Source organism: Pleurodeles waltl, chromosome 6 (genome assembly GCF_031143425.1).
Source record: "Pleurodeles waltl isolate 20211129_DDA chromosome 6, aPleWal1.hap1.20221129, whole genome shotgun sequence".
Lineage (NCBI taxonomy): Eukaryota > Metazoa > Chordata > Amphibia > Caudata > Salamandridae > Pleurodeles > Pleurodeles waltl.
The window spans coordinates 1356480-1382810 of record NC_090445.1 but is presented as its reverse complement, the minus strand read 5'-3'; the positions used below and the strand labels follow the sequence as shown (position 1 = coordinate 1382810).

General features: G+C 54.0%; 1 protein-coding gene across 1 annotated transcript in view; it reads right to left on the bottom strand.

Moving 5' to 3' along the window:
- Positions 1 to 26331, bottom strand: part of COL27A1 (collagen type XXVII alpha 1 chain) — a 1169012-nt gene that overhangs the window by 398819 nt on the left and 743862 nt on the right. The window contains exons 29-31 of the mRNA XM_069236924.1: positions 20877 to 20930; positions 8345 to 8389; positions 7423 to 7467 (exon numbers count right to left, since the gene is read on the bottom strand). Of these exons, the coding sequence (XP_069093025.1) occupies positions 7423 to 7467; positions 8345 to 8389; positions 20877 to 20930 (144 nt within the window). The remainder of the gene's footprint in view (positions 1 to 7422; positions 7468 to 8344; positions 8390 to 20876; positions 20931 to 26331) is intronic.

Genomic DNA, 26331 nt, shown 5'->3' with positions numbered 1-26331 from the left:
CTCCATACAGCCTACGCCTAGCACAGCCCACTGTACACACACAGCCCACAGCCCACTGCCCACAAAACCCACTCCACACAGCCCACTCCACACACAGCCCACTCTTAACACAGCCCACAGCACACAAAGCCCATGCCACACACAGGCCACTCCACACACAGCCTACTCCTAACACAGCTCACTCCTAACACAGCACACTTCTAACAGCCTAATCTCTACTCGTAGCACAGCCCACTGCTCACACAGCCCACTGCTCACACAGCCTACTCCTAACACAGCCCACTGCTAACACACCCAATCTGAACACAGCCCACTCCTAGCACAGCCCAGTGCTAACACAGCCGACTCGTAGCACAGCACACTCCTAACACAGCCCACTCCTAACACAGCCCACTGCTCACACACCCCACTTAACACAGCGCACTCCACACAATGCCCACCCACACACAGCCCACTCCACACACCGCCCACTCCTAGCACAGCCCACTGCTTACACAGCCCACCCTAACACAGCCAACTCGACACACAGCCCACTCCACACACACCCCATTCCACACACAGCCCACTCTTAACACAGCCTACTGCTCACACAGCCCACTCCTAACACAGCCCACTCCGTACAGCCTACTCCTAGCACAGCTCACTCCTAGCCCAGCCCACTGTACACACACAACCCACTGCCCACAAAACCCACTCCACACTGCCCCCTCCACACACAGCCCACTCTTAACACAGCCCATGGCACACAAAGCCCATGCCACACACAGGCCACTCCACACACAGCCTACTCCTAACACAGCTCACTCCTAACACAGCCCACTTCTCACAGCCTACTCTCTACTCGTAGCACAGCCCACTGCTCACACAGCCTACTCCTAATACAGGCCACTGCTCACACAGCCCACTGCTAAAACACCCAATCCGAACACAGCCCACTCCTAGCACAGCCCACTGTTACCACAGACGACTCCTAGCACAGCCCACTCCACACACAGTCCATTCCTAAAACAGCCCACTCCACAGACAGCGCACTCCACACAGCCCACTTCTAACACAGCCCCCACTCCTATCACAGACCACTCCTAACACAGCCCACTATCACAGACCACTCCACATACAGCCCACTCCTAACAAAGCCGACTCATAACACAGCCCACTCCACACACAGCCCACTCCTAACACAGCCCATTCCCCACACAGCCCACTCCTATCATGTCACACTCCACACACAGCCCACTCCTCACACAGCTCACTCCTAACACAGCCCACTCCACACAAAGCCAACTGCACACAAACCCTATTCCACACACAGCCCCCTCCTCACACAGCCCACTCCATACAGCCCACTCCTAACACAGCCCACTGCTCACACAGCCCCCCACTCCTATCACAGACCATTCCTAACACACTGCTCACACACCCCACTTAACACAGCGCACTCCACACAATGCCCACCCCACACACAGCCCACTCCACACACCGCCCACTCCTAGCACAGACCACTGCTCACACAGCCCACCCTAACACAGCCAACTCGACACACAGCCCACTCCACACACAGCCCACTCCACACACACCCCATTCCACACACAGCCCACTCTTAACACAGCCTACTGCTCACACAGCCCACTCCTCACACAGCCCACTCCGTACAGCCTACTCCTAGCACAGCTCACTCCTAGCACAGCCCACTGTACACACACAACCCACTGCCCACAAAACCCACTCCACACAGCCCACTCCACACACCGCCCACTCTTAACACAGCCCACAGCACACAAAGCCCATGCCACACACAGGCCACTCAACACACAGCCTACTCCTAACACAGCTCACTCCTAACACAGCCCACTTCTCACAGCCTACTCTCTACTCGTAACATAGCCCACTGCTCACACAGCCTACTCCTAAAACAGCCCACTGCTCACACAGCACACTGCTAACACACCCAATCCAAAGACACAGCCCACTCCTAGCACAGCCCACTGCTAACACAGCCGACTCCTAGCACAGCACACTCCTATCACAGCCCACTCCACAAACAGTCCACTCCACACACAGTCCACTCCTAACACAGCCCACTCCACAGACAGCCCACTCCACACAGCCCACTCCACACAGCCCACTCCTAACACAGCCCCCCACTCCTATCACAGACTACTCCTGACACAGCCCACTCCTATCACAGACCACTCCACATACAGCCCACTCCTAACAAAGCCCACTTCTATCACAGCCCACTCCACACACAGCCCACTCCACACACAGCCCACTCCTAACACAGCCCATTCCACACACAGCCCACTCCTACCATGTCACACTCCACACACAGCCCACTACTCACACAGCTCACTCCTAACACAGCCAACTGCACACACACCCTATTCCACACACAGCCCACTCCTCACACAGCCCACTCCATACAGCCCATTCCTAACACAGCCCACTCCTAACACAGCCCACTGCTCACACAGCCCATTCCAAACACAGCCCATTCCTATCACAGTTCACTCCAAACAGCCCACGGCTCACACAGCACACTCCTAACACTGCCCACTCCACACACAGCCCATTCCAAACACAGCCCACTCCACACACAGCCCATTCCAAACACAGCTCACTCCACACACAGCCCACTGCACACACAGCCCACTCCTATCACAGCCCACTCCTATCACAGTTCACTCCAAACAGCCCACTCCTAGCACAGCTCACTCCACACACAGCCCACTCCTAACACAGCCTCTTCTATCACTACCCACTCCACACACAGCCCACTGCTCACACAGCTCACCCTAACACAGCCAACTCGACACAAAGCCCACTCCACACACAGCCCACTCCGCACACACCCCATTCCACACACAGCCTACTGCTCACACAGCCCACTCCTAACACACCCCACTCCGCACAGCCTACTCCTAGCACAGCTCTTTCCACACACAGCCCACTGCATACACACCCTATTCCACACACAGCCCACTCCTAACACACCCCACTCCATACAGCCCATTCCTAACACAGCGGACTCCTAACACAGCCCACTCCTAACACAGCCCACTCCACACACAGCCCATTCCAAACACAGCCCATTCCAAAAACAGCCCACTCCACACACAGCCCACTCCATACAGCCTACGCCTAGCACAGCCCACTGTACACACACAGCCCACAGCCCACTGCCCACAAAACCCACTCCACACAGCCCACTCCACACACAGCCCACTCTTAACACAGCCCACAGCACACAAAGCCCATGCCACACACAGGCCACTCCACACACAGCCTACTCCTAACACAGCTCACTCCTAACACAGCCCACTTCTAACAGCCTAATCTCTACTCGTAGCACAGCCCACTGCTCACACAGCCTACTCCTAACACAGCCCACTGCTCACACAGCCCACTGCTAACACACCCAATCCGAACACAGCCCACTCCTAGCACAGCCCAGTGCTAACACAGCCGACTCGTAGCACAGCACACTCCTAACACAGCCCACTCCTAACACAGCCCACTGCTCACACACCCCACTTAACACAGCGCACTCCACACAATGCCCACCCACACACAGCCCACTCCACACACCGCCCACTCCTAGCACAGACCACTGCTCACACAGCCCACTCCTAACACAGCCCAATCCTAACACAGCCCATCGCTCACACAGCTCATTCCTAGCACAGCCCACTACTAACACAGCTCATTCCTAGCACAGACCACTACTAACACAGTGCACTCCATACAGCCCTCTCCATACATTCCACTCCTAACACAGCACACTACATACAGCCCACTCCACACAGCCCATTGCTCACACAGCCAACTGCTCACACCTCCCATGGCTCACACAGCCCAGTCCTAATACAGCCCAGCCCTAAAGCAGCTCACTGCTCACACATCCCACAGCTCACACAGCCCACTGCACACAGCCTACTCCTAACATAGCTCCCTACTCACACAGCCCACTCCTAGCACAGTCAGGCGTAATGGAAACAGCAGAACGTCAGAGAACTCTCTTAACTTCAACTCAGCTGTAGACAAACCTTGGAACAAATTCAGACAGACAGACACCTCTCAATAGCCTAGATGTGCACCTAGAGCACAGTCAAACAACTCAGACATACATGGTACCCCTGGCTATTGCAGGGTTCAGCCACTGGATTTTGCAGTGTAACTAAACTTGGCATACTTGCAGGAATTTGTCCCCCGAGTCCATTGGGTGAAATTTGGTGCAGCTGCTGTGTCCAGTTCATTGGTCAGCAGCCGTCCAGTGAACTGAACTTCACTGGAACTTGCTCGCTGGTTGCAGAGAGCGAGGCCTTCACTCTGGAATGAGGTTATTGGCAATTTTTAGAAGTTTGGAGGTCCTCTGGGGTTTCTTAGAGTCTGCCCAATGTCCAGTTGACCCCTCAATGGCGGTTGTTGAGTCCTGGTTGCAGCTGGAAGAGTTTGGCTCCTTTTTCTTCTTGCAGCAGGACTTCTGTCCTCGAGCCTTGGGTCTTCTTGTGTCTGGTTGAATCTGATCTGCAGGTCTACGGATGCCCACTAAATACTGTGGGCGTTTATGGGACTACCTGTAGTGGCCAATGGGCCACAAACCTTAAATTGCCTACACCTACTTTGTGACCACTTCCTGTGGGAAGAGGTCATATCCATTACCCCGATTGGCTATTTTCCTGCCATCCAAGATGGAGGAAAATGAAATGGAGTGGTGGTGCAGGCTGTGGGTGGTCACTCCACCTATCCTTTGTTAGTTTTCCCGCGTTCCGTCAGCCAAAACTGGGGTCTGGGACGGGGGGAGGGGTTGCCATATGCTGCTAGCAGCAAATGCCCGGAGCGGTACTTTAAAGGCGGCATGTCCTTTGAAGCTTCCTACTAGAGCATTGCACATTCCTTGGGGAGGAGATGTGACACCAGGAAGGGCTTTGTCTTCTGGTCCCAAAGAGTAGAGACCCCCACCGTAGGGATCCAGAATTGTGTCTGGTGGTGGCAGGCTGGTTTGAACGAGTCAGCAACCATGCTAGGGTGGTGTAGGTTTTGTAGGGACACCTCTAAAGGGGCTCCTGGATACATTTTCTAATAAATCCAACACTGGTACCAGTGAGGATTTATTACTATAGTTGTTTATACCAAACAACTCAGGGTTCAGAATAGCCATCATGTAGCTGGAAACACATAATGACCAGCGTCCAGCACTTGTACTTGCTAAGGCTCCCCTGCACACTTACTATGCCTTAAGGTTTTGTAAAGACACAGTAGGGGCTTAGTTGCTCAAGCAACCATATGCCCTCACATGCATTATAATGCACCCTGCCTTGGGGCTTTAAGGCCTGCCAGAGGGGCGACTTACCTATAGTGCATGCAGTGTTCGTGGACATGGTACTCTTGGTGAGTGCCATGTCGAATTAGAAACTTTTAAACACACCTTGTCATGCACTTGCAATGGCAGTCTGCATAAGGCTGGTGTGAGGGCCTCTCAGAGTGGCACAATTGGTGCTGCAGCTCTGGGGGACCATCTTCCGAACCCAGTCCCTAGGTACCAGGGGTACCATTTACTAGGGACTTTCAAGAGTGGCTGAAGTGCCAATACATACTACAGTTCTGGGAACCTGTTTAGCAGGAGCCTAGGGCACTTACAATTTTAAAACCACATAATTTTCCAGGCACAAAGTGGGGGCTAACCATGCAAAAGGAAGCCTCTCTCACACCTATGACACACACATAGCACCACTGTGACATATGTAGCACTGATGACACATACACACACCTAGCAGTACCCTCTTAGACACACACATGTAGCACTCTGACATACATGGGTAAACCACTGACCACATACATATCCATCCACACATACCCAATGCTCACACCTACACAGTTCTGACTCAAACACACAGAGATTCAAATTCTCACCAAGCAGCACTGACACACAAATAGCATCACTGGAACATACTAACCACTGACCACACACCTATCAGTACCAACTCAGACACAAACACATTCATATGTACACACTTAGCAGTACCACTGCAGATATACATAGAGAGCACCGATCTGGCATAGATGGATATACCACACACCACACACATACACACACCTAGCAGTATCAACTCAGATACACACACACTCATATACAGACACCCAGCAGTACTGACTCTGACACCAGCACTCCCATGTAGCACCAGTGTGACGTTCACACCAGTGCCTACACACAAGTACACGCCTACCAGAACTGACTCAGACATGCACACACACTCATATACAGACACTCAGGAGTACCAGCTTAGATATAGACAAGTAGCACCCTCTCACATACATGGGTATAAAACTGACCGCACACATACATTCATACATACACACACCTAGAAGTACTGAATCAGGTATACACATGTAGTCCCACTCTGACATACACGGGTATCAAACTGACCACACATACACATTTAAACACACACACACCTAGCAGTACTCAATCAAATATACACATGTAGTACCACTCTGACATACATGGATTTACCCTGACCAACCCATACACATGCCTAGCAGTATCGACTCAGACACACAGAGACATGGACATCTCTAGCAATACCACCTCAGCCACACCACATGCACACACCTACCAGTACTGACACAGACACACACCCATGCCCATGTACCTACACACACCCATACCTCTAGCAATCCAACTCAGCGCACACTTATAGCATTACTCTAATATACGGTATACATCACTGACCACAGACACATCATTACACACACATACCTAGCAGTATCGACTCAGACACAGAGACACACACACACCTAGGAAAAATGCCTCAGGCACACATGCACCCTTGTACACACACATAGCAGTACCCACTCAAGAGACACAGACACACAAATACCTGGCAAACCTCCCTCGGACACACATACACACACATCTGCCAGTACTGCCTCAGACACACAAAAATACCCGTACACACTCACACACACACACCCATAGGCAGAGCAGTCCGACTCTGAACACACAGGTAGCACCACTCTGATTTATGTGGACACACTACTAAGCTAGCACACACCCATAGACATACAATACTGCCCCACACATGAAAGCACACACACTCATACACACACACGCACCCATACACACACACACACCCATACACACCCACCCACAAGCATACACACTCATACACACACCCATAGGCAGAGCAGTCCGACTCAGAACACACATGTAGCACCACTCTGATTTATGTGGACACACTACTGAGCTAGCACTCACCCATAGAAACACAATACCGCCTCACACATGAAAGCATACACACACACACAGTAGTTCAGACTTAAGAACACAGACTTCTCTCAGGTTTCTTATTGTTTCTATTTTCAATACATACAGATAAATAAAATAAAATCTTTAGTGGACAGACCCAAGGCTCAACTTACTGGAAACCCGCGTGGGCCCACCTCGCCACGGACACCCGCCTTTCCCTGGAAACACAAAAAGATGCAATTAACAGAGAGAACAACTCCAAACTTTAAAAGCTGGTGCTTGGTGTGCACTCAGCTACAGTGACCTGAAAAGCCATTTTGGCAGATACCTGAGTAACTGTCTCAGCAGGCACCTAGACAGACACTTCAGCAGTCGCCTGAACAAATATCTGAGCAGCCACTTTGGCAGATACCTGAGCAGACACCGGGACAGATTCTTGAGCAGCCACCTGGACAGAGATCTGGTCAGCGTTCTGGACAGATATTTGGGCAGACACCTAGACTGATACCTGGGCAAACATTTAGACAGATATCTGTACAGCCACCGGGGCAGATACCTGTGCAGCCACCTAGAAAGGTACCTGAGCAGAGACCTGGACAGATAGCATTGCAGACATTTGAGAAGACACCTGGACAGATACCTGGATAGACACCTGAAAGATACCCGAGCAGACACCTGGACAGATACCTGGGCAGCCACCTGGACAGATACCCGAGTGCACACCTGGACAGATACCTGAGCAGCCTCCTGGATAGTCTAGCCTCCTGGACTGATACCTGAGCAGCCACCTGGTCAGGTATCTGGACAGATACCTGAGCAGACACCTGTACAGATACCTGGATAGCCACCAGGACAGATACCTGAGCAGACACCTGGACAGATACCTGGGCAGCCACCGGACAGATATCTGAGCAGACACCTGGACAGATACCTGAGAAGACACCTGGACAGATAACTGAGCAGCCACTTGGAAAGATATCTAAGCAGTCAATTCGGATGATACCTGGCATTCTGCCTGATCAGATATCCAGAGCAGCCATGTGGGCAGATATCTGGGAAGTGACCACCGCGACAGCACAGCGAGATGTAACAAACCTGGAGTCCGTCGATTCCCTCCTTTCCAGGCTCTCCTTGAAGACCCTGGAAAAAATACAGAACACAAACAATTCACTATAGTTTTACAAAGAGGTGAAAGGAGGAGCAGATACAAAAGTACAAAGAAGTGAAAGGAGGAGCAGATAGGAGAGTACAGAGCGGTGAAAGGAGGAGCAGATAGTAGAGTACAGAGAGGTGAAAGGAGGAGCAGACAGGAGAGTACAGAAAGGTGAAAGGAGGAGCAGATAGGAGAGTACAGAGAGGTGAAAGGAGGAGCAGATACAAAAGTACAAAGAAGTGAAAGGAGGAGCAGACAGGAGAGTACAGAGAGGTGAAAGGAGGAGCAGACAGGAGAGTACAGAGAGGTGAAAGGAGGAGAAGACAGGAGAGTACAGAGAGGTGACAGGAGGAGCAGACAGGAGAGTACAGAGAGGTGAAAGGAGGAGCAGATAGGAGAGTACAGAGAGGTGAAAGGAGGAGCAGATAGGAGAGTACAGAGAGGTGAAAGGAGGAGCAGACAGGAGAGTACAGAGAGGTGAAAGGAGCAGCAGACAGGAGAGTACAGAGAGGTGACAGGAGGAGCAGATAGGAGAGTACAGAGAGGTGAAAGGAGGAGCAGATAGGAGAGTACAGAGAGGTGAAAGGAGGAGCAGATAGGAGAGTACAGAGAGGTGACAGGAGGAGCAGACAGGAGAGTACAGAGAGGTGAAAGGAGGAGCAGATAGGAGAGTACAGAGAGGTGAAAGGAGGAGCAGATACGAGAGTACAGAGAGGTGAAAGGAGGAGCAGATAGGAGAGTACAGAGAGGTGAAAGGAGGAGCAGGCAGGGGAGACAAAAGAGGGTAATAGTAAGACCAGGGGCAGAACAAAGAAGTGAATGGTGGGGCAGGGAGCGGGGCACACACTGCACACAGGTGAATGGTGGAGCAGGGAGAGAAGCACACACTGCACACAGGTGAATGGTGGAGAAGGGAGAGGAGCACACACTGCACACAGGTGACTGGTGGAGCAGGGAGCGGAGCACACACTGCACGCAGGTGAATGGTGGAGCAGGGAGAGGGGCACACACTGCACGCAGGTGAATGGTGGAGCAGGGAGAGGGGCACACACTGCACACAGGTGAATGGTGGAGCAGGGAGTGGGGCACACACTGCACACAGGTGAATGGTGGAGCAGAGAGGAGCACACACTGCACACAGGTGAATGGTGACTCATGGAGAGGAGCACACACTGCACACGGGTGAATGGTGAAGGAGGGAGAGGAGCACACACTGCACACAGGTGAATGGTGACTCATGGAAAGGAGCTCACATTGCACACAGGTGAATGGTGGAGCAGGGAGAGGGGCACACACTACACACAGGTGAACGGTGGAGGAGGGAGAGGAGCACACACTGCAAACGGGTGAATGGTGTAGGGGGGAGAGGAACACACACTGCACACAGGTGAATGGTGGAGGAGGGAGAGGAGCACACACTGCACACAGGTGAATGGTGGAGGAGGGAGAGGAGCACACATTGCACACAGGTGAATGGTTAAGCAGGTAGCGGGGCACACACTGCACACAGGTGAATGGTGGAGCAGGGAGAGGAGCACACAGATGAATGGTGTAGCAGGGAACGGAGCACGCACTGAACACAGATGAATGGTTAAGCAGGTAGCGGGGCACACACTGCACACTGCACACAAGTGAATGGTGAAGCAGAGAGTGAGGCACACACTGCACACTGGTAAATGGTGGAGGAGCACACACTGCATACAGGTGAATGATGGAGGAGGGAGAGGGGCACACACTGCACACAGGTGAATGGTGGAGCAGGGAGGGGAGCACACAATTCACACAGGTGAATGGTGGAGCATGGAGAGGGGCACACACTGCACACAGGTGAATGGTGGAGCAGGGAGAGGGGCACACACTGCACACAGGTGAATGGTGGAGCAGGGAGAGAAGCACACACTGCACACAGGTGAATGGTGGAGCAGGGAGCGGAGCACACACTTCACACAGGTGAATGGTGGAGCAGGGAGAGGAGCACACACTGCACACAGGTGCATGGTGGAGCAGGGAGCAGAGTAGACACTGCAACCAGGTAAATGGTGGAGCAGGGAGTGGAGCACAAACTGCACATAGGTGAATGGTGGAGCAGGGAGAGGAGCACATACGGCACACAGGTAAATGGTGGAGCAAGGAGCGGAGCACGCACTGCACACAGGTGAATGGTGGAGCAGGGAGAGGAGCACACACTGCACACAGATGAATGGTGACGCATGGAGAGGAGCACGCACTGCACACAGGTGAATGGTGGAGGAGGGAGAGGAGCACACACTGCACACAGGTAAATGGTGGAGCAGGGAGCGGAGCACACACTGCTCACATGTGAATGGTGGAGCAGGGAGAGGAGCACATGATGCACAGAGGTGAATGGTGGAGCAGGGAGCAGAGCACACATTGCATACAGGTGAATGGTAGAGCAGGGAGAGGGGCACACACTACACACAGGTGAATGGTGGAGGAGGGAGAGGGGCACACACTACACACAGGTGAATGGTGGGTGAAGGAGAGGGGCACACACTGCACACAGGTGAATGGTGGAGGAGGCAGAGGGGCACACACTGCACCGATGAATGGTGGGTGAGGGAGAGGGGCACACACTGCACACAGGTGAATGGTTGAGGAGGGAGAGGAGCACACACTGCACACGGGTGAATGGTGGAGGAGGGAGAGAAGCACACACTGCACACAGGTGAATGGTGGAGGAGGGAGAGGGGCACACGCTGCACACGGGTGAATGGTGCAGGAGGGAGAGGAGCACACACTGCACACAGGTGAATGGCGGAGCAGAGAGAGGGGCACACACTGCACACAGGTGAATGGTGGAGGAGGGAGAGGGGCACACACTGCACCCTGGTGCATGGTGGAACAGGGAGAGGGGCACACACTGCACCCAGGTGCATGGTGGATCAGGGAGAGGGGCACACACTGCACACAGATGAATGGTGGGTGAGGGAGAGGGGCACACACTGCACACGGGTGAATGGTGGAGGAGGGAGAGGAGCACACACTGCACACAGGTGAATGGTGGAGCAGGGAGAGGAGCACACACTGCACACAGGTGAATGGTGGAGCAGGGAGAGGGGCACACACGGCACCCAGGTGCATGGTGGAGCAGGGAGAGGGGTATACACTGCACACAGGTGAATGGTGTGGAGTACCCCCATGGACATTCCAGTCTCTGTATCCTTTTTGATTTTTTCCAGCCTCTCTTTAACCTGGGACCCAAAAAATTGCTCCTTGTTAAATAGTATATTTAGGAGATGCTGCTGGGCCAGGAAGAAAGTTGTGCCTCGAAGACCAGTCTCCTCGTTCCAAGGAGCGTTTTGGGAGGTGGAGGTGTTTGACAGTTTTTTTGCCTTTGACAGGGTAACAGATGTTTTTTCTGGTATCCAGTTCCAGTTGGAGCCTCTCCAAGATCAAAATGTTGACATCCTCATCTCCAGGCATAGAGGGAGATCTTGAGGTTGACTTTCTTTGAGCATTTGGGGTGGGCTTTGGGTGGGGGTGATGCTGCTTGGTGCGGCGGATGGCTGCTGAGGATCGATTACTTAGTTGGAAGCTAGCCCGGGTCAGAAGCCTTTTGATGGACACGACCAAAGGTGGCGGGTACCCTTGGCTTATCTTGACTCAGCACCTGTGCCCAGGGCTCAATCCCCAACTACCTTGGGAGCAGTGCGCTCTGTCTCCAGCTTGAGACTTCTTCTATCTCCTCCTTTTGGTGATGTGTGTCTAAGGTATATTCACAGCCTTGGAAGTGGTGTTTATTCGCAGTCTGAGCCTCTGTGCTGTGTGGGTGTCCTCTATGGTCTTCGGACTCTCTGGATAAAGCCATCTCTGGACTGGGTGACGGTTGTGAGGGTGAGATCATGAAAGGTCCTGCATCCTCATGTTCTTTCATCAAAGATGGACGGGTGACATGTCCTGCTGCTGCATCCCTTGTGTGGCTCGCATCTTTATCTTTGATACTGGAGGGTCTTCTTGGATCGAAAGGCAAGGCATGACAGACAGGTGGCATTGTGGGGGCTGGCGACAGGCTGAGATGACTACCTCATGCCTGTCTGCCCAGGGATATTTCGAGTAGCAGAGAGGGCAGTTTTTAAGGGGTGTTCATTCATCAACCACACAGCATTCGTTGGCGAGGAAGAACTGAAGGGAGTTCTTGGCCGCCGAGCACCTCGATACACAGGGGTGTCAGCGACAGTCTTCAGCCCTTCCAAATGTACTTGCATGTCAGGAAGACATGGTAACGAGGCTCAGATAAATCCAAAGCGATGGGATCAAATGGTAGCTGAGAAGCCAGATGAGAAACATGTCCTCACCATGATGAAATCAAAGCTCACTTGGTGCAAGTCTGAACCCGATGGCAGCAATAAAACACAAACTAACACGGAATTACACCATATCTCGCGACTTCGGATACTTCTAACAAAAACAACTTGCTAAGGTCCAACTCTAATACTAGATGCCAGGAGTATGCTAAAAATGTGTATCTACTGTCACACATCGGTTACACATCTGTTTTCCCTCTGGCCAGTGGAGGATTCTGTATGAACTGAACATGGCAGCCGACCGTAGGCCGCTCCGTTGTGGCATCAGGAGATTTAACCAATCAGTGCTGCTCTTCACGCTCTCCTGCCCACCACCAAGAGCATCAGGAGGGCTTGCAGAGGGGGTCAATATTTCCCAGGCTACGCAATCTGGCTGCAAAATCCCGTCTTAATCCTAATTAATTATAAGGCAGCTGAGGTGGCTAGTACCACCGCAGAGGACAAATTTATACATTTTGGAACCTCCTGCAAAAACTGCTGTGGACACAGGAAAGGGTCATCAGAGCAAGACACAGCTGCAGTCTAAGGTTTATATGCTGGCTGAAATCTATTCTATTGATAGAAACTCTGAGGGTAAGATGCCTTCACATCCTTCACCCGCCTCTTGTGTCTCCGAGGGTCAGCTGCCAGTTTGTACCATGCTGCCACCTCTTGTGTCTGCGACGGTCAGCTGCCTTCACATCCTGCAGCCACTTCTTGTGTCTGTGAGGGTCAGCTGCCTTCACAACCTGCAGCCACCGCTTGTGTCTGTGAAGGTCAGCTGCCTTCACAGCCTGCAGCCACCTCTTGTGTCTATGAGGGTCAGCTGCCTTCACACCCTGCAGCCACCTCTTGTGTCTGTGAGGGTCAGCTGCCTTCACAGCCTGCAGCCACGTCTTGTGTCTGCGAGGGTCAGCTGCCAGTTTGTACCATGCTGCCACCTCGTGTCTGTGACGGTCAGCTGACCTTCACAGCCTGCAGCCACCTCTTGTGTCTGCGAGGGTCAGCTGCCAGTTTGTACCCTGCTGCCACCTCTTGTGTCTGCGAGGGTCAGTTGCCAGTTTGTACCATGCTGCCACCTCTTGTGTCTGCGACGGTCAGCTCCCTTCGCAGCCTGCAGCCACCTCTTGTGTCTGTGAGGGTCAGCTGCCTTCGCATCCTGCAGCCACCTCTTGTGTCTGTGAGGGTCAGCGGCCAGTTTGTATTATGCTGCCACCTCTTGTGTCTGCGAGGGGCATCTGCCTTCACAGCCTGCAGCCACCTCTTGTGTCTGCGAGGGTCAGCTGCCAGTTTGTACCATGCTTCCACCTCTTGTGTCTGCAACGGTCAGCTGCCTTCACATCCTGCAGCCACCTCTTGTGTCTGTAAGGGTCTGCTGCCTTCACAGCCTGCAGCCACCTCTTGTGTCTGTGAGGGTCAGCTGCCTTCACACCCTGCAGCCACCTCTTGTGTCTGTGAGTGTCAGTTGCCAGTTCGTACCCTGCAACCACCTCTGGTGCCTGTGAGGGTCAGCTGCCAGTTTGTACCCTGTATCCACCTCTTGTGCCTGCGAGGGTCAGCTGCCAGTTTGTACCCTGCATCCACCTCTTGTGCCTGTGAGGGTCAGCTGCCAGTTTGTACCCTGCAGCCACCTCTTGTGTCTGTGAGGGTCAGCTGCCAGTTTGTACCCTGCAATCACCTCTTGTGTCTGCGACGGTCAGCTGCCAGTTTGTACCCTGCAGCCACCTCTTGTATCTGTGAGGGTCAGCTGCCTTCACAGCCTGCAGCCACCTCTTGTGTCTGTGAGGGTCAGCTGCCTTCACACCCTGCAGCCACCTCTTGTGTCTGTGAGGGTCAGCTGCCTTCACATCATACAGCCACCTCTTGCGCCTGTGAGGGTCAGCAGCCAGTTTGTACCCTGCAGTCGCCTCTTGTGCCTTTGAGGGTCAGCTGCCAGTTTGCACCATGCTGCCACCTCTTGTGTTTGTGAGGGTCAGCTGCCATTTTGTACCATGCTGCTACTTCTTGTGTCTGCAACGGTCAGCTGCCAGTTTGTACCATGCTGCCACCTCTTGTGTCTGTGAGGGTCAGCTGCTAGTTTGTACCCTGCAGCCACCGCTTGTGTCTGTGAAGGTCAGCTGCCAGTTTGTACCATGCAGCCACCTCTTGTGCCTGTGAGGGTTAGCTGCCTTCACATCCTGCAGCCACCTCTTGTGCCTGTGAGGGTCAGCAGCCAGTTTGTACCCTGCAGTCGCCTCTTGTGCCTTTGAGGGTCAGCTGCCAGTTTGCACCATGCTGCCACCTCTTGTGTTTGTGAGGGTCAGTTGCCAGTTTGTACCATGCAGCCACCACTTGTGCCTGTGAGGGTCAGCTGCAGTCGCTTCTTGTGTCTGCGACGGTCAGCTGCCAGTTTGTACCCTGCAGCCACCTCTTGTGTCTGTGAGGGTCAGCTGCCTTCACACCCTGCAGCCATCTCTTGTGACTGTGAGGGTCAGCTGCCAGTTTGTCCCTGCAGTCGCTTCTTGTGTCTGCGACGGTCAGCTGCCAGTTTGTACCCTGCAGCCACCTCTTGTGTCTGTGAGGGTTAGCTGCCTTCACATCCTGCAGCCACCTCTTGTGCCTGTGAGGGTCAGCTGCCAGTTTGTACCCTGAAGCCACCACTTGTGCCTGTGAGGGTCAGCTGCAGTCGCTTCTTGTGTCCGCGACGGTCAGCTGCCAGTTTGTACCCTGCAGCCACCTCTTGTGTCCGTGAGGGTCAGCTGCCTTCACACCCTGCAGCCATCTCTTGTGACTGTGAGGGTCAGCTGCCAGTTTGTCCCGGCAGTCGCCTCTTGTGTCTGCGACGGTCAGCTGCCAGTTTGTACCATGCTACCACCTCTTGTGCCTGTGAGGGTCAGCTGCCAGTTTGTACCCTGCCGCCACCTCTTGTGTCTGCGAGAGTCAGCTGCCAGTTTGTACCCTGCAGTTGCCTTTTGTGTCTGCGACGGTCAGCTGCCAGTTTGTACCATGCTGCCACCTCTTGTGCCTGTGAGGGTCAGCTGCCAGTTTGTACCCTGCAGCCATCTCTTGTGTCTGCGAGGGTCAGCTGCCAGTTTGTACCATGCAGCCACCTCTTGTGTCTGTGAGGGTCAGCTGCCTTCACAGCCTGCAGCCACCTCTTGTGTCTGTGAGGGTCAGTTGCCTTCACACCCTGCAGCCACCTCTTGTGTCTGTGAGGGTCAGCTGCCTTCACATCATACAGCCACCTCTTGCGCCTGTGAGGGTCAGCAGCCAGTTTGTACCCTGCAGTCGCCTCTTGTGCCTTTGAGGGTCAGCTGCCAGTTTGCACCATGCTGCCACCTCTTGTGTTTGTGAGGGTCAGCTGCCATTTTGTACCATGCTGCTACTTCTTGTGTCTGCAACGGTCAGCTGCCAGTTTGTACCATGCTGTCACCTCTTGTGTCTGTGAGGGTCAGCTGCTAGTTTGTACCATGCAGCCACCTCTTGTGCCTGTGAGGGTTAGCTGCCTTCACATCCTGCAGCCACCTCTTGTGCCTGTGAGGGTCAGCTGCCAGTTTGTACCCTGAAGCCACCACTTGTGCCTGTGAGGGTCAGCTGCAGTCGCTTCTTGTGTCTGCGACGGTCAGCTGCCAGTTTGTACCCTGCAGCCACCTCTTGTGTCTGTGAGGGTCAGCTGCCTTCACACCCTGCAGCCATCTCTTGTGACTGTGAGGGTCAGCTGCCAGTTTGTCCCTGCAGTCGCCTCTTGTGTCTGCGACAGTCAGCTGCCAGTTTGTACCATGCTACCACCTCTTGTGCCTGTGAGGGTCAGCTGCCAGTTTGTACCCTGCTGCCACCTCTTGTGTCTGCGAGAGTCAGCTGCCAGTTTGTACCCTGCAGTTGCCTTTTGTGTCTGCGACGGTCAGCTGCCAGTTTGTACCATGCTGCCACCTCTTGTGCCTGTGAGGGTCAGTGCCAGTTTGTACCCTGCAGCCATCTCTTGTGTCTGCGAAGGTCAGCTGCCAGTTTGTACCCTGCAGCCACCTCTTGTGTCTGCGAGGGTCAACTGCCAGTTTGTACCCTGCAGCCACCTCTTGTGTCTGTGAGGGTCAGCTGCCAGTTTGTACCATGCTGCCACCTCTTGTGTCTGCGACGGTCAGTTGCCTTCACATCCTGCAGCTACCTCTTGTGTCTGCGATGGTCAGCTGCCTTCACATCCTGCAGCCACCTCTTGTGTCTGCGATGGTCAGCTGCCTTCACATCCTGCAGCCACCTCTTGTGTCTGCGACGGTCAGCTGCCTTCACACTCTGTAAACACCTCTTGTGTCTGTGAGGGTCAGCTGCCTTCACACCCTGCAGCAGCCTCTTGTGTCTGTGAGGGTCAGCTTCCTTCAAAACATACAGCCACCTCTGGTGCCTGTGAGGGTCAGCTGCCAGTTTGTATCCTGCAGCTACCTCTGGTGTCTGTGAGGGTCAGCTGCCAGTTTGTACCCTGCAGCCACCTCTTGTGTCTGTAAGGGTCAGCTGCCAGTTTGTATCCTTCAGCTACCTCTGGTGTCTGTGAGGGTCAGCTGCCAGTTTGTATCCTGCAGCTACCTCTGGTGTCTGTGAGGGTCAGCTGCCAGTTTGTACCCTGCAGCCACCTCTTGTGTCTATGAGGGTCAGCTGCCAGTTTGTACCCTGCAGCCACCTCTTGTGCCTTTGAGGATCCCCTGAGGATCCACACTGGCACACACCCGGGGGCTCCTCTCAGGATCCACATTGGCACACACCTTGAGGCTCATCTCAGGATCCACATAGGCACTCACCTTGGGACTTCTCTCAGGATTCCCACTGGCACACACCTTGGGACTCCTTCCAGGATTTACATTGGCACACATATTGGGTCTCCCTTGAGGATACACACTGGCACACACCTTGGGGCTCCTCTCAGGATCCACATAGGCACACACCTTGGTGCTCCTCTCAGGATCCACACTAGCACACACCTTGGGTCTCCCCTGAGGATCCACACTGGCACACACCCTGGGGCTCCTCCCAGGATCCTCAGTGGCACACATCTTGAGGGTCCTCTCAGGGTTCACATTGGCACACACTTTGGGACTCCTCTCAGGATTCACATTGGCACACACCTAGGGGCTCCTCTCAGGATTCACATTGGCACATACCTTGGGGATCCTCTCACAATCCACACTGGCACACACCTTGGGGCTCCCCTGAGGATTCACATTGGCACACACCTTGGGGCTCCTCTCAGAATTCACACTGGCACACACCTTGGGGCTCCTCTCAGGTTCCACAATGGCAAACACCTTGGGGCTCCTATGAGGATCCACATTGGCACACACCCTGGGGCTCTTCTGAGGATCCACACTGGCACACACCTTGGGGCTCCTCTGAGGACCCACATTGGCACACACCTTGGTGCTCCTCTCAGGATCCACACTGGCACACACCTTGGGGGTCCTCTCAGGATCCACATTGGCACACACCTTGGGACTCCTCTCAGGGTTCATATTGGCACACATCTTGGGTCTGCCCTAAGGATACACACTGGCACACACCTTGGGGCTCTTCTCAGGATCCACACTGGAACACACCCTGGGGCTCCTCGATCCACACTGGCACACACCTTGGGGCTCCTCACAGGAGTCACACTGGCACACACCTTGGGGCTCCTCTCAGGATCCATCTGGCACACACATTGGGGCTCCTCACAGGAGTCACACTGGCACACACATTGGGGCTCCTCTCATGATCCACACTGGCACACACTTTGGGGCTCCTCTCAGGATTCACACTGGCACACACCCTGGGGGTCCTCTCAGGATCCACATTGGCACACACCTTGGGACTCCTCTCAGGGTTCATATTGGCACACATCTTGGGTCTGCCCTGAGGATACACACTGGCACACACCTTGGGGCTCCTCTCAGGATCCACACTGGCACACACCCTGGGGCTCCTCGATCCACACTGGCACACACCTTGGGGCTCCTCACAGGAGTCACACTGGCACACACCTTGGGGCTCCTCTCAGGATCCACAATGGCACACACTTTGGGGCTCCTCCCAGGATTCACACTGGCACACACCTTGGGGGCTCCTCCCAGGATCCACACTGGCACACAACATGGGGCTCCTCTCAGGATCCACATTGGCACACACCTTGCGGCTCCTCTCAGGATCCACATTGGCACACACCTTGGGACTCCTCTCAGGATTCACATTGACATACATCTTGGGTCTCCCCTGAGGACACACACTGGCACACACCTTGGGGCTCCTCCCAGGATCCTCACTGGCACACACCATGGGGCTCCTCTCAGGATCCACATTGGCACACACCTTGGGGCTCCTCTCAGGATCCACACTGGCACACACCTTGGGACTCCTCTCAGGATCCATATTGGCACACACCTTGGGGCTCCTCTCAGGATCCACACTGGCACACGCCTTAGGGCTCCTCTTAGGATCCACATTGGCACACACCTTGGGGCTCCTCTCAGGATTCTCATTGGCACACATCGTGGGGCTCCTCTCAGGATTCACACTGGCACACACCTTGGTACTCCTCTCAGGATTCACATTGGCACACATCTTGGGTCTCCCCTGAGGATACACACTGGCACACACCTTGGGACTCCTCTCAGGATTCACATTGGCACACACCTAGGGGCTCCTCTCAGGATTCACATTGGCACATACCTTGGGGATCCTCTCACAATCCACACTGGCACACACCTTGGGGCTCCCCTGAGGATTCACATTGGCACACACCTTGGGGCTCCTCTCAGAATTCACACTGGCACATACCTTGGGGCTCCTCTCAGGTTCCACACTGGCAAACACCTTGGGGCTCCTATGAGGATCCACATTGGCACACACCCTGGGGCTCTTCTGAGGATCCACACTGGCACACACCTTGGGGCTCCTCTGAGGACCCACATTGGCACACACCTTGGTGCTCCTCTCAGGATCCACACTGGCACACACCTTGGGGGTCCTCTCAGGATCCACATTGGCACACACCTTGGGACTCCTCTCAGGGTTCATATTGGCACACATCTTGGGTCTGCCCTAAGGATACACACTGGCACACACCTTGGGGCTCTTCTCAGGATCCACACTGGAACACACCCTGGGGCTCCTCGATCCACACTGGCACACACCTTGGGGCTCCTCACAGGAGTCACACTGGCACACACCTTGGGGCTCCTCTCAGGATCCATCTGGCACACACATTGGGGCTCCTCACAGGAGTCACACTGGCACACACATTGGGGCTCCTCTCATGATCCACACTGGCACACACTTTGGGGCTCCTCTCAGGATTCACACTGGCACACACCCTGGGGGTCCTCTCAGGATCCACATTGGCACACATCTTGGGTCTCCCCTGAGGATACACACTGGCACACACCTTGGGACTCCTCTCAGGATTCACATTGGCACACACCTAGGGGCTCCTCCCAGGATCCACACTGGCACACAACATGGGGCTCCTCTCAGGATCCACATTGGCACACACCTTGCGGCTCCTCTCAGGATCCACATTGGCACACACCTTGGGACTCCTCTCAGGATTCACATTGACATACATCTTGGGTCTCCCCTGAGGACACACACTGGCACACACCTTGGGGCTCCTCCCAGGATCCTCACTGGCACACACCATGGGGCTCCTCTCAGGATCCACATTGGCACACACCTTGGGGCTCCTCTCAGGATCCACACTGGCACACACCTTGGGACTCCTCTCAGGATCCATATTGGCACACACCTTGGGGCTCCTCTCAGGATCCACACTGGCACACGCCTTAGGGCTCCTCTTAGGATCCACATTGGCACACACCTTGGGGCTCCTCTCAGGATTCTCATTGGCACACATCGTGGGGCTCCTCTCAGGATTCACACTGGCACACACCTTGGTACTCCTCTCAGGATTCACATTGGCACACATCTTGGGTCTCCCCTGAGGATACACACTGGCACACACCTTGGGGCTCCTCTCAGGATCCTCACTGGCACATACTTGGTGTTCCTCTCATGATCCACATTGGCACACACCTTGCAGTTCCCCTCAGACCACCACTGGCACACACCTTGTGTCCACCCTATGAACCCAGATTGGTCAATGTCTTTCAACCTTCTTCTGACCCCAAACCGGGCCAAAGGCCTGCACCCTGCGCCCTGCTCCACCCTTCCATACCTTGGCACCGGGTGGTCCTGTGTCCCCTTGAGCTCCATCAGTCCCTCTTGCTCCCTAGAAGAGAAGAGATGTGGACACAGTCAATAGGTGCGTTACAGCTGTCCCACTTCCCACTGTTTCAAACATTGTTTTTCACCTTATGAGCTAAGAAGAATGTGCTGGGTGGTGCCTTGGGTTCCCTGAGAGCTGCACTTGTGTGAGTTATGGAGGCTACGAGGAGAGGTGGACAGTGGCCTAGAGCGGGGCAGATGTCCCCTCGACCCCATTGAGAGTACACTGATGCCAATACACCCTAAACAAGGTGGGTGGAATATCTCCTTCCTACTGGCTCATTCCCCACATTCACCAACTCTGAACCAGGCATTAATAGGTGCAGGGTTGGGTGAGTTCACTGCTCTGTTACCTTCCCCTCACCCATGAATGTGTTAAAAGAGTATGGTGGAGACTGACTGCGACCCTGTTGGTGGGCTCCCCTTCCACTAAGACCCCTCACTAGCGGTCCGGCCCTGTGTACATGTCGCTGTTCCCCATCAGCTGTCACTGACCACATCCTGTCTGACCACAGATGTCTGCCCTAGAGCCTGGACACAAATCCTGCTCTCCCCATGGAGGGAGCCTTCAAAAGTGACTGACCACCCTCAATTTAAAACAAAACCCCTCAGAGTGTGGTCCCCGCTCATCTGCCCTGATGTGTACAGGTCAAGGGTCCCTATGGCCAGTGCTTTGGACAACAGCAAAACCAGAGTGAACCTGAAGGGTGCAGCTAGGACACTGGAAACGAAGGGTGCTCCCTGCTTCACTTTGTCAAATAGGAACCAATGGGCAGGCAAGGTGCCGCCCCCAAACACCCGGTAAAATGAGCTGATGACTGTTCATGACCCCTCCCCCCAGCGAACCTTCATGCCTTCAGCGACCAGGGAATCTGCCCAAGTGACACTGCCCTGTCCATTACAATGTCAAATGTGCCAGGGAGCACCCCAATATGGTGACACTGCCCTTAGCAGCGGAGGCCTTGGACACCCCAGCACACCGCTACCAACATCACCGGGGACCTTCAAACCTCCCCTGAAGACTGGAGAAGCCACTTCAGGCCCTCTCTCCACCTCGTGATCTCCGCAGGGTCTGGCACTGAAGGCCCTCACTGGTGTATGGAGTATCTTATACTGTGCCATGAACATCTGAGGCAAAAACAGGGTCACCCCGACCCTAGGAGGCCAAACTCTAAATCAGACCCTCAATCTTCAGAAAGGATGTCGTTTCTTCCAAGAAGGGACCAGGCTGGTGAAAGGCTCAGAAGGAAACACTAATAGAAAGAGAAATGGCATATTAGGTGCCAACTTCCAAACAATCGAGCGTGAATTGTTGCCACAGGAACCCAGGTGCTCTCGGGCACCCTGGCATCAGCTATGGCGCACCGTCTGTCCAGAAGGTCCTGTCTTGTGCAAACAGCAACACAGTCCTGATGTTCTTTGCTGTCTCTTGGCCCCCCTACCTCTGGGGTGGAAGTCAGGCTGGAGAGGTGGACACACATCTGAAGAACCCCAGCAGTATGTGGGGATGGCACCTGGACAACACCTGGCATGGGGAGAGAGTCTACGAAGTCCTGGGGCACTGGCCTCCTATCTCCATCTGCAGGGAAAGGCCATCTGATGGGCTCCATCCCAGGAACGGGGCCACTGACAGGCTCCATCCCCTGGAATGGGCCATCTGACGGGCTCCATCCCAGAAACAGGCTATCTGATGGGCTCCATCCCCTGGAACGGGCCATCTGACGGGCTCCATCCCCGGGAAAGGGTCATCTGACGGGCTCCCTCCCAGAAATGGGGCCGCTGACAGGCTACATCCCCAGGAACGGGCCATGTGACGGGCTACATCCCCAGGAGCATGCCATCTGATTGCTCCACCCCCAGGACAGGCTCCATCCCAGAAACGGGGCCGCTGACAGGCTCCATACCCAGGAACGAGCCATCTGACGGGCTCCATCCCCAGGAACGGGGCCACTGATGGGCTCCATCAGCAGGAACGAGCCATCTGATGGGTTCCATCCCCAGGAATGGGCCATCTGACGGGCTCCATCCCAGGGACAGGCCATCTCATGGGCTCCATCCCCAGGAACGGGCCATCTGAAGGGCTCCATCCCCGGGAAAGGGTCATCTGACGGGCTCCCTCCCAGAAATGGGGCCGCTGACAGGCTACATCCCCAGGAACGGGCCATGTGACGGGCTACATCCCCAGGAGCATGCCATCTGATTGCTCCACCCCCAGGACAGGCTCCATCCCAGAAACGGGGCCGCTGACAGGCTCCATACCCAGGAACGAGCCATCTGACGGGCTCCATCCCCAGGAACGGGGCCACTGATGGGCTCCATCAGCAGGAACGAGCCATCTGATGGGTTCCATCCCCAGGAATGGGCCATCTGACGGGCTCCATCCCAGGGACAGGCCATCTCATGGGCTCCATCCCCAGGAACGGGCCATCTGAAGGGCTCCATCCCCAGGGAGGGGGCCGCTGACCGCCCCATCCCCAGGAAGGGGTTGCTGATGGGTTCCATCCCCAGGAACGGGCCATCTGACGGGCCCCATCCCAGGAACAGGTCCGCTGACGGGCTTCATCCCCAGGGACTGGCCATCTGACAGGCTCCATCCCAGGAACGGGGCGCTGACAGGCTCCATCCCCAGGGAGGGGCCATCTGATGGGCTCCATTCCCAGGGACAAGCCATCTGACAGGCTCCATCCCCAGGAACGGGCCGCTGACGGGCTCCATCCCCAGGGAGGGGCATCTGATGGGCTCCACCCCCAGGACCAGGCCATCTGACGGGCCCCATCCCAGGAACGGGTCATGTAATGGGCTCCATCCCCAGGAACATGTCATCTGAATGCTCCACCCCCAGGACGGGCTCCCTCCCAGAAATGGGGCCGCTGACAGGCTCCATCCCCAGGAACGAGCCACCTGACGGGCTCCATCCCCCGGAACATGCCATCTGAGGTGCTCCATCCCCAGGAACATGCCATCTGACGTGCTCCATCCCCAGGAATGGGCCATCTGATGGGCTCCATCCCCAGGGACGAGCCATCTGACGACCACCCCCAGGAACGGGCCATCTGACAGGCTCTATTCATAGGGATTCTGAGGGGCTCATTTAAGATGTGTTCATTCCTTCAGAACTGAGCTCTTGGACCATCCTGGAGTTTGTGTTACAGACTAAGGCCCTCATTACGACCCTGGCGGATGGGGGAGAAGTGGCGGTAAAACCACCAACAGACCAGCGGAAAAAAAAATGTAATTATGACCATGGTCATCTGCCACTTCTCCACTCCGACCGTCAGGGCGGTGACGACCGCTGGGCTGGATACTTCGGTCTCCAGCCCGGCGGCCATCACCAGACCGCCGGCGGTGTCAGAACCCTGCATACCACCATGGATTTCGGGTGGTTTGGAACCGCCACGAAATCCATGGCGGTAGGCATTATCAGTGCCAGGGTATTCCTTCCCTGGCACTGATAGGGGTCTCCCCTATCAGTCAGTACCCGTCAGTATATTTTCTCATAAAGTGACTGATAGTCCAACTACTGCAAGGACATTTACTGCCCATTCTGAGGCTTGAGAAAGAGTGAATTGGAGAAACACAAACACCGCGCAGGGCTGGGCTTCTGTGCCCAATTCTGAAGATTCCCCTAAGAAGTGAGGGGTGGTCTTTGCAAACAGTAATGCTACCAGGAAATCCACAGTTTCTATGACTCATACACATTAAGTGCCCTACAGCGACAAATGTGTGAGTCTACAAAACGTAGGGAGGAACACAGTTCCTGATTTTAAACATATTGCGTAAAACAGCCAATCACTTATTATGTAGATGCTCCTATAGACCAAATCCCTGTTCACATCACTGTCAGTGAGACTTTATTGTCATAAAACTTCAGCAGTGATCACAGCTGAAACACACTGACAACTGCAAGACATCCAATCACTGGTCCCTTTACTGCCATGGCTAGAACAGCTGTCTCCGAGACATCCAATCACTGACCCCGTTATTGCCATCGACAGAACATCTGTCTCCAAGACATCCAATCACTGATCCCTTTACTACCCTAGAGAGGACATCTACCTCTAAGACATCCAATCACTGACCCCTTTACTACCATCGACAGAACATCTGTCTCCAAGACATCCAATAACTGGTCCCTTTACTGCCATGGCTAGAACATCTGTCTCCAAGACATCCAATCACTGACCCCTTTACTACCATCAACAGAACATCTGTCTCTAAGACATCCAATCACTGATCCATTTACTGCCACAGTGAAAACATCTGTCTCCAAGCCATCCAATCACTGGTCCCTTTACTACCCTAGAGACGACATCTGCCTCTAAGGCATCGAATCATTGATTGATCCCTTTACTGCCATGGCTAGAACAGCTGTCTCCAAGACATCGAATCACTGATCCCTTTACTACCATCGACAGAACATCTGTCTCCAAGACATCCAATCATTGACCCCTTTACTGCCACAGTGAAAACATCTGCCTCCAAGCCAATCAATGATCCCTTAACTACCATCGACAGAACATCTGTCTCCAAGCCATCCAATCACTGGTCTCTTTACTACCCTAGAGAGGACATCTGCCTCTAAGGCATCCAATCACTGATCCCTTTACTGCCATGGCTAGAACATCTGTCTCTAAGGCATCCAATCACTGATCCCTTTACTGACATAGAGACAACATCTGATTCCACAACATCCAATCACTGATCCTTTTACTACCTTAGAGAGGACATCTGCCTCTAAGGCATCCAATCACTGATCCCTTGACTGCAAGGGTCTTCAAACCGGGGGGCCTCAAGTGATCCAGGGGGGCGGGGCACACCAGGCTCTGGCCAAAAGAAGCATTTCACAGATAACAGTCTTTTGTTTTAAGCAGAAACACGTTACTGCATTGTTAAAAAGGTAACCGTACTTAACTGCAATGTTCAACTGCATCTAGACATATTTAAACATTGCCATCTTTATAAAATATTTGTGAAAAATTCTGAGGGGGGCCCGATGATTTGTATTTTTATACTGGGAGGGCATTTAAAAGTTTGGAGACCACTGCTTTACTGCCATAGAGAGAACATCTGTCCCCAAGACATCCAATCACTGATCCCTTTACTGCCACTGAGAGAACATCTGTCTCCAAGACAGCCAATCACTGAACGTGGCACAGAGAGAACGTCTGTCTCCAAGCCATCCAATCACTGATCGTTTTACTGCCACAGAGAAAACATCTGTCTCCAGATTTTCAATCACTGATGGCTTTCCTGCCAAAGGGAGAACATCTGTCTCCAAGACATCCAATCACTGATCACTTTCAGATTGCAACCAACTAGCAAGGTACTCAGATAATGAGGTGTCATGGAACCTTTATACAAAGAACCCGTCAATACTAGTGAAGTACTTAGAAAATTTGGGTGTG